A 16,401-nucleotide genomic window follows, 5' to 3' on the forward strand; every position below is an offset into this window, starting at 1 on the left:
GGTATTCAGTAAAAAAGGACAGAATGGGAATCAACAGGAATCTTAGAGATTGATGGGCCAGGGAAATAGAGACTATCAGAACTGGTATGGTGCAGAAGGAGGCTGTTCAACCCTTGTGTTGCACTGGTGGTCCAAGTATTCTGACTTCTTGTCAAATTCCAGCCATTTTTCCCATAAACCTCAACACATTTCTATTCTACCTTAAGGTAGTGCTTTTCAAATCTGGATACTCGCTGTGGGGAAAAAACTTTTCTCTCCTCATATTACTTTCTTTTTCAAAATATGTGCCCTCTGGCTCTTGATCGTATTATGAGTGGGAACAGTGTCTCCCTGTCAACTTTTTCCAGACCGCTTATGATTTTGAAGACCTCTACCAAGTCTCCCTTCTGCCTTCTCCTTCCAAGGAAACCACATTCAGCTTCTCCAATCATTCGTCCTACTGAAGTTTGTGATTACTGAAACCATCCTCATAATCGTCCTCTACACGCTCTCCAGTGCATTCATATTCTTCTTATAATGTGGTGCCCAGAACTGTATGCAGGACTCCAGCTGGGTTCTAACCAGCGTCGAGAGTGTGTTGCTGGAAAAGCACAGCAGGTCAGGCAGCATCCAAGGAGCAGGAGAATTGACGTTTCCGGCATAAGCCCTTCATGGGAATGCGATTGGCAGATGGAAGTGAGGGTAATGGTGATAGTTCGGAGGGGAGGGGGGAGTGGAGAGATGGGAAGGAAGGTGGACAGGTCAAATGAGTGGTGCCAAGTTGGAGGCTTGGGACTGGGATAATGTAGGGGGAAAATGAGGAAGCTGGTGAAATCTACATTAATCCCGTGTGGTTGCAGGATCCCAAGACGGAAGTTGAGGCGTTCTTCCTCCAGGCGTCGGGTGGTTAGGGTTTGGCAATGGAGGAGGCCCAGGGGAGCATGTCCTTGGTGGAGTGGGAGGGGGAGTTAAAGTGTTCAGACACTGGGTGGTGGGGTTGGTTGGTGTGGGTATCCCAGAGATATTCTCTGAAACGATCTGCAAGTTGGCGTCTTGTCTCCCTGATGTAGAGGAGACCACATCGGGTGCAAAGGATACAGTAGATGACATGTGTGGAAGGACAGGTAAATCTCTGTCACATGTGGAAGGATCCTTTGGGGTCTTGGATGGAGGTGTAGGGGGTTGTCACTTTCTCCTGGGTTCTAACCAATGCCATTATAGTTCCACAATACTTCTTCACTCTTGTACTCTTATTGTCTCTATTTATAAAGTCTAAAATATTGTATGCCTCTACCCTCTGGACGTCCTACCACCTTAAATGACTTATGAACATACATACCCAGGTGTCCCTGCTCCTGCACATCATCAAGGATGAGAATTTATCTTATGTGGTCTCTCCATGTTTTTATCCCAAAGTTTCATCTCACACTTCTCTGCATTTAACTTCATCTTTCAATTATCTACTCACCCTACCAACGTGTCAGTGTTATTGAAGTTCTACACAGTTTAAAATTCATCTGTATTTTGTGACATCTGTGCACTTCAAAATTGTCCCCTGCATGATCCAGATCATTAATATATATCAAGATAAGAAAGAGTCCCAAAAATGACCCATGAGGAGCTCCACGACAAACTTCCTCCAGACCAAAAAATAGTCATTGGCCATTATCTTTTGTTTCCTATCATTCAGCTAATTTTACAGTCACAGAGTTACAGAGTCACAGATTCATAGAGTCACAGTCATACAGTCATGGAGTCACAGTCATACAGTCATGGAGTCACAGTCATACAGTCATAGAGTCACAGTCATACAGTCATAGAGTCACAGTCATTCGGTCATAGAGTCACAGTCATACAGTCATAGAGTCACAGTCATTCGGTCATGGAGTCACAGAGTCAAAGCATTGTACAGCACGGCAACGGATCCTTTGTTTCAACTCATCCATGCCGACCAGATATTCTAAATTAATCTAATCCCATTTGCCAGCATTTGGCCCATATCCCTCTAAACCTTTCCTATTCACATATCCATCCAGATACCTTTTAAATGTTGTAATTGTACCAACCTCTTCCACTTCCTCTGGCAGGTTATTCCATACACACATCACCCTCTGCATGAAAAAGTCGCCCCTTAAGTCCTTTTAAAATCTTTCCTCTCTCACCTGAAACCTATGCCCTCTAGTTTTGGACTCCACTACACTAGGAATAAGATCTTGGCTATTCACCCTTTCCGTGCCCCCCATGATTTTATATACTTCTCTAAGTTTGCCCCTCAGCTTCCAATGTTCCAGGGAAAATAGCCCCAGCCTGTGCAGCTTCTCCAATCCTGGTAACATCCTTGTAAATATTTTCTGAACCCTTTCAAGTTTAACAACATCTTTCTGATAGTAGGGAGACCAGAACTGAACGCAGTGTTCCAAAAGTGGCTGAACCGATGCCTTGTATAGCCTCAACATGACCTCCCAATGCCGATACTCAATGTATCCACATTGCTACTGTCCCCTCTATTCCAAGACCTCAGTGACTCTAACCATAGCTCAAGGTGCTTTTATTTTGTGATCTCACAAAATAATATTTTACCAACTCTACAGCAGTGACCATGGAATCTTTCAATGAAGATTGATCCCAATGACATTGTTGTAATGGGAGGGAGGTTGTCCAGTTCTTAAACTGGTCTGAGATTCAGGATAGATGCATTCAGTCAGGATCTGCAGTCTGCTGACAGCATGGTGCTCATTCGCATAATGCCTAGATAGTTGTTGCAGTTACTGTGGTATGCTATGTTCTGATACACAGTCCTAATCTTAGAATCATTCACACCCTGGGGACCACCCTCTCTCTTTCCAGCAGGAAGGGAGAGGTCTGTGCAAATGCTGCTTATGTTGCAGGAATGCTCGTTTCTTGTGTTTGATGAGTTCAGGAGCTTTGCTCATAGCTACAGCTTTCTTAATTCATCCCCAGTAAGTTTGATATTTAGCTGTCCCATGATAGGCACGTTCTCGGATGCTGCCTGAATTGCTGTGCTCTTCCAGCACCACTAATCCAGAATCTGGTTTCCAGCATCTGCAGTCATTGTTTTTACCTCGTTGATTTTAACCCTACTGCGAATCCTCTTGCAAGGATGCCTGCCTTGAAGAAGTTTTCCTCCTCTCTCTACAAGAATCTCAGGGAGTCTCTCTCTCACTGCAACTCCCAGGTCATTTCCTCAGCCCTAATGAAGGTTCTCTAAGTTGTTGTATGTCTCACAAAATTGTTACAACACTGAAGATGACCATATGGTGTTTGTGTTGGATCTTTGAAGGCAACATTTACATCGTGCTACTGTCCCACAGAGGCAAGAGAATTTTGCACCTTCTCAGCTCACTGTCTTCCTCTGTAGCAAAAGCTGCAGAGCTGTTGTGCCCATGGGGCAGCTCCTGAGTCACAGCAGACATAAGGTTGACCACCTTGGCTCAAAACCATTCTTACAAAGCTGCTGTACTCTGTAGTGATGCTGATAATGTACAATAACCGTCTGCTTAATGAGAAGTTAATAACAATTAGATTGTTAGGAAAGGATTAATAATGTCAGAGGCACAGGCACCAATTGGGTATAAAAGTCTTTTTGATATCAAAGAGAGACAAATTCCATTAATCACAAGGAAGATCTTGGAGCCTTAATTATGATAAGTGCCTGTTAGAGAAAAAAACAGAATCTGGAGAGTTGGGGATTGCACTTCCTGTAGTCAGGTTAAGGGAGGATAAATTACAGTCACACATTAATCACTGGAGCACAGATCAGCACCTGCAAGGATGGAACACATCAACTCAAGTTGTGTGACACATCATCATCAATATCCTTTGATGTTGATATGCGATGTACAAGTGTCAAGGTTGTCATGTGATTGGGATAAAATAAATAACATGATAGATTGTAAAGAAGAGTCAGGATTCTCAAGATTTTCATCAGTCCAAAATAATTGGCTCAGATTTGTTATGCGTTTGAGACCCCAACCATCATGTTTTAAGAGTAATGCCTATGTATTATTTGATGCACTGCCTTTATAAAACTACAAATGCCTAATCTTAATGTTTCAAAATGTATTAATTTTGATGAATGGGTACATTAATCTTTCCTCTGACAGGTTGTTTTTGTCATTGACAATGATCAACCTGGTACACCCTTAGCTGCCATCTCTTTACCAACAGAATCATGGCATCATACCAGAGGAACAGCCATTTGAAAAAGTGATTGCAGGGTAATGTTCTTGCTTTATTTCATGTGTACATTACCTTGGTCTGCATTCAGTACTGGGCTTGCATGGTTTAAGTTAAAGGTAGCATATGATGCAAAAATTGGTTGCACAAACCAATACCTTTTCCCTATTCAAATGCTCAAATCAACACTGATAGAAGTTTGCTTTAACATCACAAAGAATACTATATTGTTATTCCAAAAAAATTGATGTAAATGTGCAATCTTCTGCTTCTATTCCTCTCTCTTTGCCTCTCTCTCACTCACTCAAACACAGATTCTTTGGGTGTAATTTTAATTTGAGGTGAGATTGTAAACAGGCTATATTGATTTAACTTTTTATCTCTTGACATTACTGTCTATTGACTTCTTCCTAGAAATTCAAATAACTAACAAAACGCAAATGAATTTTATTGTGTTTTGAGTGGTTTAATTTTTTTCATCTTTTATTGACAATTTCTCCGATTGAATATTCATAAACAATTTACTTTCCAGCAACTTTCCTCAATTTTGATCTGCCCTTTCCTACATTTTTATTTCGGACTCAGTTCTTTAAGGAATGCGCTGCAGGAAGTGCAGTGGAAGCAGATTGAAATTGAGGCATTCAAGAGAACATTAGGTGATTATTTACAATGGAATATGATGTGCAGGGTCATGGGGAAAAAGCAGGATTGCCATAAGTTAAACTGCTCAATGAGTTGGTGCTGAAGGATGGGCCAAATGGTCACCTGCATCATAACAATTCTGTTATACACAAATGCATTATCATGCATTCAGTAGATCAACACATATAAAAGGTAAAATGCAAACTCAATACACGTTATACCTTAAAATTGGAGATCGAAAAGGAATGGATTCCAAAACAGCAACCATATGTTGTTCCTAATGAAATAATCCAGGCCATTAGGTGAATTAAATTTCGCAATATTCTCTGTTTTGTTGATAGTTGCCGATGGTAGTGCATTTTTTCAGATAACATTTCCTGTAAATATGAACAATTCAGTCTTTTAACTGCAAATATGATCTTGTAGTCTTCTTGAGTTTTGAAACTCTATCATATTTTTCAGAAAAATTACTTTAATTTGCTCTATTTTGATGCATTAGTTTCTTTGGTATTTGTCAATAAACATTTAATAAAAAAATTCTGGATTAGTGGTGCTGGAAGAGCACTGCAGTTCAGGCAGCATCCAAGGAGCAGCGAAAGAAGTCATTTGATTAGATAAATAGATTGCAACATTTGGTTTGACTTGAGGCCTCCTTGTGTAAACATACACTATCAAACTACTCTTATTATTTTGACAATCTTGAATATGAAATTGATGGAGAAACTCAGCAGGCCTAGGAGCATTGGTGAAGAGAGAAACAAAGTTAAAGTTCCTTGTGACCCCTCAGCAGTGACACACGATGTCAACCTTTCCTCACTGGTGGGTAAGCAGATGATGCAGTCGAGTTTTCTTTCTCACTGGGTTGTGGGTATCACTGGTCAAATCAACCCAAATTTTCTCTGGAAGAAAATGACTATCTTTCTCTTGGGAGATTAGGAATGTAATTTATTTTAAGTACAATGCAATTTGCTTTGGTTCTTCTTGCTGCATGCCTTCACATGTTTCTTTATTTTGTTTGTGACCTCTGTAATAATTTATACTTCCATTGGGAAGTCATTCTAGGAATAATCTTCATTGGCAGAAGTAGCTACCCACATTGTACAGCACTGCTGAAGCAAAACCAGCTTTTAGGTGTGATAAAGACAGTTCTTATATTTTGGGACTCTTAATTGAAGCTGAAGTGAAGGAATAAAGTGTGCTATCTAACCTACAATGAACTCTGGCTGACAACGAGCTTGGGGTGGTTTGGTTATTAAAGGTTAAAGATGGGCTCAGCTTTTTTTTTCGCTCTGGGAAGAACAGCAAGATGTTAATCCTTGTAGACCATGGGAATAGTACTTGTGATGGAGGGGTGGACTATTAATGTCCAATTCGTAAAGGGAGGTGATTGGCATGTCGATGTTTACTTTGTCCATTTAGTTCCAAGTTAGAATGGAGTTGGGGAAAGAGAGGGAAAGAGAGAAAGGAAGGAAGTGGAAGCCCGTACACATATTGTAGACCTAGTTTGTGAGAAATATGGCCAGAAAATTCAACTAGTTCTGGTAGTGGGATGAAACTCCAGTGTAATGTGCATATTGAAAGTCAGTCCTGGCTTTGAAGTTACCTGGTGGGGAAAGGAAAAAGGAAGGAGGCCATTGGGAACAGATAATAACCTTGGAATGGTTTCTGGAGAATAAAGTGTCCACTTTAGAGTGAAATTGTCACCATGGTGACAGTCTATTGGTTATGTTGATCTTTAAAGTTAAGTTGTCTAATAAATATTGGTTCCTCAATATCATTTTTACTTTCCCTGTTTGAGTAAAAATTTAAAATGTACAATATGAACATGAGAATTCATGGCACAGCTGGCATTTCAGACTACTTGAGTCTACAATCTACAATCATGGCTGATCTTATCTTGGCTTCAACTTCACTAACTGAAAAATGTGTTGGTGGAAAAGCGCAGCAGGTCAGGCAGCATCCAAGGAGCAGGAGAATCGACGTTTCGGGCATAAGCCCTTCTTCAACTTCACTATTCTACCTGCTCCCAATTACCCTTCACATTACCGATTAAAAATCTATCTCTTCACCAAATTTATTCAGTGTTCTGGTGTCAACCCCACTCTGGGGCAGTGAATTCCATAGATTCACAATCCTTTCAGAGAGATAAATCCCCCTCATCTCCAAATACCCTCAACCTCACTTAGCCTTAGGAGAAAACTATGACATCTTTCTTGATTGGTCTACCAGAAGAAATACCTTATTTGTGTCTACTTTGTCAATTTGTTTTAGTATCATAAATATCCTCAATTAGGTCCCCTCTCATCCTTCTAAATTATACTAGATGTAGGCCCAAACTGTTTGATCTGTCCTCATAAGACAAGTCCTTCATCTCTGCAATTAATCTCGGGCACCTTCTCTGAACTACCTCCAGTGCAATTACATCATTCCTCATTCTTCAAGAAATCCAACATTCACTTTGCTTGTTACATCCTTGAAGAACTCCGGCAAGTTCATCAAACACAAACTGACTTTGATGGATTGCATTTTGACATTCCAAATATCCTGTGATTATTTCCTTAATCAACAATTTTCAACAATTTTCCAAAGACACGTGTTAAACTAACTTGTCTGTAATTTCCTTTTTTTCATAGAATCCCTATAGTGTGAAACAGGCCATTTGGCCCAACAAATCCACACTGACCTTCCAGGGAGTTACCTATGCAGATCCATTCCCCTATCCTATTACTCTACATTTACCCCTAACCTACCCATCCCCGAACACTACAGGCAACGTAGCATGGCCAATTCACCTAGCCTTCACATCTTTGGACTGTGGGAGGAAACTGGAGCACGCGGAGGAAACCCATGCAGACATGGGGATAATGTGCAAACTTCACACAGACAGCTGCCTAAGGCTGGAATCGAACTCTGGTCCTTCGCGCAGTGAGGCAGCAGTGCTAACCACTGAGCAACCGTGCTGCTCTCACTTATGTCTACCTCCCTTTGTGAACAAGAAATTCAAATATCTTTTCAAATGTTAGCAGTCTCTACAGGGGTCCTAACATAAGGGTAGCTAGTGTGATAGGGGTAAGTGAGGTCCTTGACCAAGATTTCTCAAATTTAGGAGTGCCTTTGGAGCTCAGTTCAAAATGACAAACGAGCTGAATTTTGTGTGTCTGTGATTTTATAATGCTTTACTTAAGTGAGGCAATCTTTTCACCTGTGTTGTCAGTTGGTCAATGAACAATATGGCTGTTTTTGTAACCATTGCCAGTGAAGGGGATGCCATCACAATCCCTGTCATCACCAACTCTTTGCTGTCACCATTGGTGATGACACAAGACTTGGGTAATGGCTTCATGTTTTAAGCTCATTTCATGTAGCAACCTAGTGTCCCAGAAATTGATTTCAAAACTACCGAGCCAGAGGATTATTGAGTCTCTTATGTATTTTGTGTGGTATAATCTGCCTGCATTGCACGCAAAACAAAATGCTTCACTGTATCTAGGTACATGTGACAATAATAAATCAAATCAAATCAAAATAAAAAATGAGTCCTTGTCTGAGGGAAGTGATGAGCTGGGCAGTAAGGGGAGTGGCCAGTGGAATAGCCAGCAAGAGACCCAGTGAGATGACCAGCAATGAAGGGAGTGGCCAGTGGTGAAGGGAGCTGTCAGTGGGGAGAGGCACCAACATGGGGCATACAACTTCCGGTTTTAGTTCCAGTTCCAATGCAGGGTAGGCACACACTGTTGACATCAATGACAGCAACTTCCTGTTTAAATGTGTTGACAGGTGATGCACCAAAATATTATATCTCAAAACTAATGGATGGATTTCAATAGAGAGGGCATGACACATGGAAGGACTGATTACTTTTTGGGGAAGATGTAGATCCAGGTTTTGGAATTCTTTAAAAGAATTGCTAATACAGAGAGTTAGGATAAACCTATATTTTTTCTTAAAAATGTAGGGGTTTGTTTCAAACAAAATGTTGACAGTTGTTTTTGAACCTTATGGGATGCCTTAGCTACTTGGAGCATAGTTTTTGTTGTTGGTGGGGATTGGCTTGAAACTTCCTCAGCAAGGTGGAAGCTCTTAGTTAAATAGATTTCTTTGTTCAGATTTTTTAGTTACCAAGCATCAACCAGGAAGGAAAAAACCTGAAGGAAGAACTGCATAATAACATTAATTGAACACAGTGAAAAAGAGGTTCTTTTCCTAAGTGTCTTCTTTATTTGTTTATGCTGCTCCTACTCTCCTTCTCCAAGGCCAATCAAACTATCAAATATAAAACAATGCACTCTTAGCAACTAAAGTTAAATGACCATAAAAGTGTCCATTATCTATTCTTTAAAGACCTTATATCATTTTTTAAGGTTGAGCTATAGATATTTTTAAAATGGATAATGTATTTTTTAAAGACATTTGTAATAGATTACATTTTTTAACGTGACAAGAAATTCATTGTTGCGTAAGATAAACTGTTCAGAATTTATAAATGTCGTGGTGCTACATGTTACATACCTTTAACTGTCTGCTGATGTTTCTTTTTTTCAGTTCTACTGCTTTCTCATTTGTTATGTTAAAGTCCCATGAACACAGAAGCTTGGCTGCATCACCACTCAGAATGCCAACTGCAATAAAGTTTTCATTGAACGACTTTGCCATGCTAAAGTAGAAAAATGATTAATTAAACACACAATCTACTAAATTATTATTAACTGTATTCATAAAGACTGTTTTTTTTCTCTATTTCATCTTTTATGGATTGTTTTGGCAATTAATAAGCTGAGGGATGTCAGGACTTGTTAATGGTACATTTGGAATGGAACATCTTTAAAGAGCAGAATAACATGGAATTAGCATCAAATAGTTTCTCAGGCCTAAAGTGAACGGCAAAATATGGGAATCAGAAACAAATAGAGAAAATGGAGTGGAAAAAATGTGTAGAACGTAATCAGCAGCTGAAAGAGACAATCGGGCAGTTACTCAGTTTTAGATTAGTGCACAAATTCCAAACTCTTTCCTTTTATATGAACTATTCATCAATCACCACAAGCCCAGGACTAAATAAAGCTCCCTCTTTTCAAGGTTAACATTTGGGGAAGGTCCCTTCTGCTCTTTATTGTTAACTTTCTTTCAATAATGGGTATTGGATTTTCATGCCAAATATTGAAGTGAAATTGGTTTATATCGAAAGTAAAACTTGAATCGTGTTCAATAACTTGCCTCGGCTTTGATTCTCTCGACAGGAATACTCTTTTTTGATTTACAGCTGAATCTTACGTGTTTTGGCTAAATGTCAGCCGTGTTAGTATTTTAGGAGAGTTTTGCACGGCTAAGCATAATAAGATTTCTCACCATATCTTACCACACTCACCTCATTAACTACCTATGCTGACCCCATGGCCTCCCTCATGTTCAAATGTATCCAATTTTACCAAGATCACCACCCAGAGGATATCTGCTGAAAGACCAGTTTCTCTGCTGCCCGTTAATAGGCCACTGTGCTCCTGGATCAGCACTGGCACTCCAAAACCGATGTGACCAGTCCCATTAAGTTAGAATAAGTCACTTGAAGGCACCACAATCTACATTTTGTTGAATTCAAATTTCACCATCTGTCATGGTTGGATTTGAACCCGGATCCTGGGAACACTCCTTAGATCTCTGGATTATTAGTCCAATAACACCATCCCCATCCAGCTAACCTTGATCTGCCAATGCAGTATTTTATGAAAGACGCTGAAGTATATTTTCTCTGCTTGTCAATAAATATTAGAATGGTTATATGTGCACATAGAAACATCTGCACCTAACATAAGCAAATGGAGGTAAATAAAGCTATTGATCAACGAAGGAGAATGGGCAAAGAAGTGCCAATTGGATACAATGTGAGAAAATGTGAGGTTATGCACTTTGGTAGGAAGCATAGTGGCATTGACTATTTTATAAATGGGGAAAGGCTCCAGAAATCTGAAGCACAAGGAACTTGGGGATCCTAGCTCAAGACTCTCATGATGTTAGCATGCAGCTTTAGTCTGAGTTAGGAAGGCAAATGCAATGTTCGCACTTATTTCAAGAGGGCAAGAATACAAAAGTGGGAATGTACTGCTGAGGCTGTATAAGGTTCTGATCAGACTGCATTTGCAATATTGTGAGCAGTTTTGGGCCATTTATCTAAGGAAGGCCGTGCTGGCCTCGAAGGGTCCAGAAAAGGTCTATAAGAAATGATCCTGGGGACAAAGGGCTTGTCAAATGAGGAGCATTTGAGGGCTTTGGATCTGTACCCAATGGAATTGAGAAGGAAAATGGGGAAAGTCGTTGAAACTTACAGAATATTTGGGGGCCTGGATAGGATGGACATGGAGAAGATGTTTCCACTAACCAGAGAAACTAGGACCTGAGGGCATAACCTCAGAGTGAAGGGACGATACGCTAGAACTGAGATAAGGGGAATTTCTTCAGCCAGAGAGTGTTGAATCTGTGCAGCTCATTGCCACACAGAGCTGTAGAGGCCAAGTCATTGAGTGTATTTACGACAGAGATAAACAAGTTCTTGATTAATAAGGGGATCAAGGGTTACAGAGAGAAGGCAGGAAAATGGGGTTGAGAAACCTATCAGCCATGATTGAATGACTTGGCACTCTTGATGAGCCAAAAGGCCGAATTCTGCTCCTGTACCATAAGATCTTATGGTCTTATTATTTACAGCCCAGGAACAGGTCCTTCGGCCTATCATTATCCTGAATGGTTTAGGAACTGAAAAACTTATATCCAATTACCTGTAAACCAGATACAGAAAGCAACTCAGCATGTAGCATCCAATCGTGAGGAAGTAAGCAACTTGCATGTTATACATTTTTGCAGTGGGATTTGCTTGAATGCTCATATTTGTATAAAAGCCATAGTAAAACACAGTTTGTGTAAAATAACCCTGCAATAAAAAGGAAAAGTTTAGCTATTCACAGTCAATAACAATGATGTCACAGATACAAAAAAAATACACAGAAACATTGGAAAAAATTCTATGACACACTTCCAAGGTCAAGGGTTTATGGATTTTTCAGTTTAAAGATTTTTGAAAGCTTTTACTATTACATCATGGAGGGAAATTATTGAGCAAATTAATGTATAATGCCCAATTCATTACTGAGATTCTAACTTGAATCTACACCACATTGCAAAACAAAAAGGCTGTTAGGACAGTGTGTGGATAATGGTGACTGGGTTGTAATTAAATTCTGTTGTTCCAGTTATAATTTTCCTTTGCTTTGTTGATTGCCCCATGATTGGCTTGTCCCAGTTTACTGGGGGCTTTCAAGAGCAAATTTGCATTGGCCCTGTGTTCTAGAAGCCATGATCTAAACCCTTAAAACACTCTAGTCCTATAATTTTGAGAATCTTGCAATTAGATGATACATTGTTACATTTCCCTTTTCCCCAAAAATGTATAACTTGACATGCTGCTAACTTGTCTATACTGTTCTGTAATTGTCTACATAATTGGTATGCCCTGCAGTTTGATAGTCTCATCAGAATTCAATGTAATTTCTGTTGTGCCTGTGTCTATTTGAAGAGGTCCCACCACAAAAAGCTAGCTCACACTACTGTTCACATCCTTCCGATCTGAGAAACAATCAATCTATTCGGATCTTTTCTTCTTCAAGGTGATTTCACTATTTGTCTATTGAAATGGAAAGGGCTGACAGCTGGCTGATTGCCGGATCATTGCTGATGTAGTGAGGATAAAATCTTGGCATGCACCTGCATTTCCATCGTAATTCTCGCATACAGGCGACAAACAAGATTTCCACAAATGTAGGTGGGAATGGACTGAAGTTGCGAACTGAGGGCTTTATTTGTGCTATAATTTAAATGCAATAGTAAGTAAAGGAGGAGGTCCAACTTGCAGTTTTTTGGCCAGGAAAAGAGGGAATCCTTTCGTGGACAAACCCCAGCCCTTGTCTCCCACTTCCCTGTTCCATTATTCCTGATCTCCAGCTTCCCTCCAGCCCTCTCAATCTCAACCTTCCCCCTAACATTCCTGATCTCCAGCTCCTCCTCTTCCAGCTGACATGGTGCAGAGCTCATGTTCCCTTCCTTGCCAGTGAGTGGTCAGTGATAACTTCCACAGATTGTGTTCAATCACAGCTGCCAGCTAGGTAATATACTCAAAAGGTCAGCTTGTTCTTGCTATTTAACAATTTATACCATTAACATCTATTTCCATCATGTGAAATATAACAAGCTTTTCTACAGGTAGTCTGTAATACTGTTGCAAGAAATCAGTATTTCATGAAGTGTTTAAGTTAAAACTGAAATTGTGGGTGAGGAATGCTGATCCATCCAGATTTCTGTCTCTATTCTGGATCATTTCAAAGTTCAGAACAATCTCTAAAATGAGAGCAAGTTTGGAGAAGTTTTGTAGCTCAGGTTGAGGTTCTGAATGTAGGTTTGCTCGCTGAGCTGGAAGGTTTGTTTTCAGACGTTCCGTCACCATACTAGGTAACATCATCAGTGAGAGTCTCTGGTGAAGCACTAGTGTTATGACCTGCTTCCTATTTATGTGTTTAGGTTTCCTTGGGTTGGTGATGTCATTTCCTGTGGTGATGTCATTTCCTGTTCCTTTTCTCAGGGGGTGGTAAATGGGCTCCAAGTCAATGTGTTTGTTGTAAGAAGAATGGCATTCCAGCTGGAATTCTAGCAACAAATCCATTGACTTGGAGCCCATTTACCATCCTCTGAGAAAAAGAACAGGAAATGACATCGCCACTAGAAATGACATCACCAACCCAAGGAAACCTAAACACATAAATAACACCAGTGCTTTACCAGAGGCTCACTGATGATGTTACTTAGTATGGTGACGGAACGTCTGAAAAAAAAACCGTCCAGCTCAATGAGTAAACTTACATCCAGAACCTAAAATGAGAATATAATGATTAAAGTCATACATCCCAACAGACTTTACCTTTTACTAACTTAATCAAAGCTTTGTTATAAATTAGAACTTTACTGAGTAGATTGGATGCAACGCTAGAGTCAGAATGAGATTGGGCAGAGTGTATAGCCAGTGTGGTAAGAATGACAATGACCATGATTAATGTTTCTTTTTACATTTTATCTACATCTTAAGCAATGCACATAATCTCTATTTTCAAAAAACTTCTGCTGTCTATTAAATTATTTGAGGGTATGAATTCAAATTCCAATCATGAATATTTCCAATTATTTTCATTTAACCAGATTAAGCGATTGAAAATAATTGAGATGTTTAGATATTTCTATCAGTTTAAAGTTTATCTTTCAATATTGTTTCTCTTCTCATTGGAAATACTCATAATTTAATCTCACGACTCACTGGGGTAACACACTGGAAATCGAAGCCTGCTCGTCCCAGACTCCTCACAAAAGTTAAATATTTTACAACAGATGTACAAAATTTTCCAGCTCTTTCTATCTCTCTCTCTCACACACACACATAGAGTCACGCACACAGAGTCACACGCACACAATCACACACACGCACAGTCACATACACAGTCACATGCACACACAATAACGTGCACACAGAATCGCGCACACAGTCAAACGCACACACAGTCACATGCACACAGTCACGCGCACACAGTCACGTGCACACAGTCTCACGCATACAGTCTCATGCACACACAGTGAAGCGCACACAGAGTCACATGCACAGATATGTGCATGAAATCTGGGATGGCAATTCAGTGGTACCTATTCAGAGTTTGCTGAGATGAATCTTAGTTTTTCAATTGTTTAAAATGGGTTTGACTGCAGAGATCAGAGAAACGGGTCCTATTTCAAAACATTTCTCTCTGTATCTTGCTCCCAACCCCAAGCTGTTCAGTTACCTAATAACCAATCACATGGTTATTGGCAGACAAAGGGCTTTGTCATTGACACCTGGTCACTAATCCATAGATCCAGCTGTACCCAGAACCTCACAGCTCCAGTTCATCTGCAGCTCCATCAATTACTGTGTGTTCAAGTAGCTGTTAACACAATGCCTGTTGTAAGTGCCACTAACTTGCTTTCAAAACATGCAGAAGTCCATTCAAACACTTGTTTTAAAACAGTTCTTTCTGATTTCATTTGCAATTTTAAAAAGCACAAAAATTAAACATTTTTAATTAATGATACTTACTGAGCCAGTGAGCAGCTCCAAGCCTGTAAAAGTGAGATTGTTAATGCCCATGTCAAAGAATTGTGGGATGGTGATGAAGCTGAAGTTAATCAAGAAGGAGAACATGTTGAACATAAACAGCCATTTGAGGAATGTGAAATAAGACAGAACACTTGTTCCAAACTTCCCTCCAATGATTTTCAGAGATCTTTTCCAGGGATGAACTAACTGAAAATATATAACCATATTCTCCCGGAACCGTTGAAGGGACTATAAAAGAATGAAATAAAGGAACACATTAAATTATAAAATAATACTGATTAGTCGACATTGAATCTTTTTAATTAACTGATAGCATACCTCTGTTTCTCAGTTTTTTCCATAAACCAACACAGAGGGATGTGCATTACAATCACACATTTCCTCCACATCTCCATTTCTTTCAAATGTCTTTGGTTTGTAACTCTGTAAGATTTTATGATGAGGCTCTTTATGGAAAGATGGTGACAGAGTTTTTGATTTCACCAACTTAACTGAATACAGAATATGGGGAGGTAGACCTGAGAGTCCTGACTAGAGGTAACCAAGGCTTGGCAAAGGTTTCAGCAGCAAGAACTGTGTGGTCTTACGTAGGTGGGAATAATGTAGATGGTCTTAGAAAGAGCATGGACATGTGGTCAGATCTCATCTCAGTTCAGAAATGATACAGGTTGCGAACAATCTAATTTCGCCTCAGCTAAGGAGAGTCATAGAACTGCACAGCATGGAAACAGACACTTTGGTCCAACCCATCCATGCTGACCAGATATACGAAATTAATCTAGTCCCACTTACCAGAATTTGGCCCACATCTCTCCAAACCCTTCCTACTAATATACCCATCCAGGTGCCTATTAGAGTCATAGTGATGTACAGCATGGAAAAGACCCTTCGGTCCAACTCGCCCATGCCGCCCAGATATCCCAACCCAATCTAGTCCCACCTGCCAGCATCTGGCCCATATCCCTCCAAACCCTTCCTATTCATATACCCATCCAAATGCCTCTTAATGTTGCAATTGTACCAGCCTCCACCACATCCTCTGGCAGCTCATTCCATACATGTACCACCCTCTGCGTGAAACATTTGCCCCTTAGGTCTCTTTTATATCTTTCCCCTCTCACCCTAAACCTATGCCCTCTAGTTCTGCACTCCCCCACCCCAGGGAAAAAACTTTGTCTATTTATCCTATCCATGCCCCAAATGATTTTATAAACCTCTATAAAGTCACCCCTCAGCTTCTGACGCTCCAGGGAAAACAGCCCCAGCCTCTCTCTACAGCACAAATCTTCCAACCCTGGCAACATCCTTGTAAATCTTTTCTGAACCCTTTCAAGTTTCACAACATCTTTCCGATAGGAAGGAGACCAGAATTGCACGCAATATTCCAACAGTGGCCTAACCAA

The 16,401-nt window shown here is 40.1% G+C and overlaps 1 protein-coding gene across 1 annotated transcript in view; it reads right to left on the reverse strand.

The window, feature by feature from the left end:
* LOC122560370 (transmembrane channel-like protein 5) overlaps positions 1 to 16,401 on the reverse strand; it is a 101,171-nt gene that overhangs the window by 74,320 nt on the left and 10,450 nt on the right. The window contains exons 4-7 of the mRNA XM_043711006.1: positions 14,978 to 15,226; positions 11,589 to 11,740; positions 9,328 to 9,472; positions 5,040 to 5,195 (exon numbers count right to left, since the gene is read on the reverse strand). Of these exons, the coding sequence (XP_043566941.1) occupies positions 5,040 to 5,195; positions 9,328 to 9,472; positions 11,589 to 11,740; positions 14,978 to 15,226 (702 nt within the window). The remainder of the gene's footprint in view (positions 1 to 5,039; positions 5,196 to 9,327; positions 9,473 to 11,588; positions 11,741 to 14,977; positions 15,227 to 16,401) is intronic.

Source organism: Chiloscyllium plagiosum, chromosome 21, assembly GCF_004010195.1.
Source record: "Chiloscyllium plagiosum isolate BGI_BamShark_2017 chromosome 21, ASM401019v2, whole genome shotgun sequence".
In the NCBI taxonomy this organism is placed as follows: Eukaryota; Metazoa; Chordata; class Chondrichthyes; order Orectolobiformes; family Hemiscylliidae; genus Chiloscyllium; species Chiloscyllium plagiosum.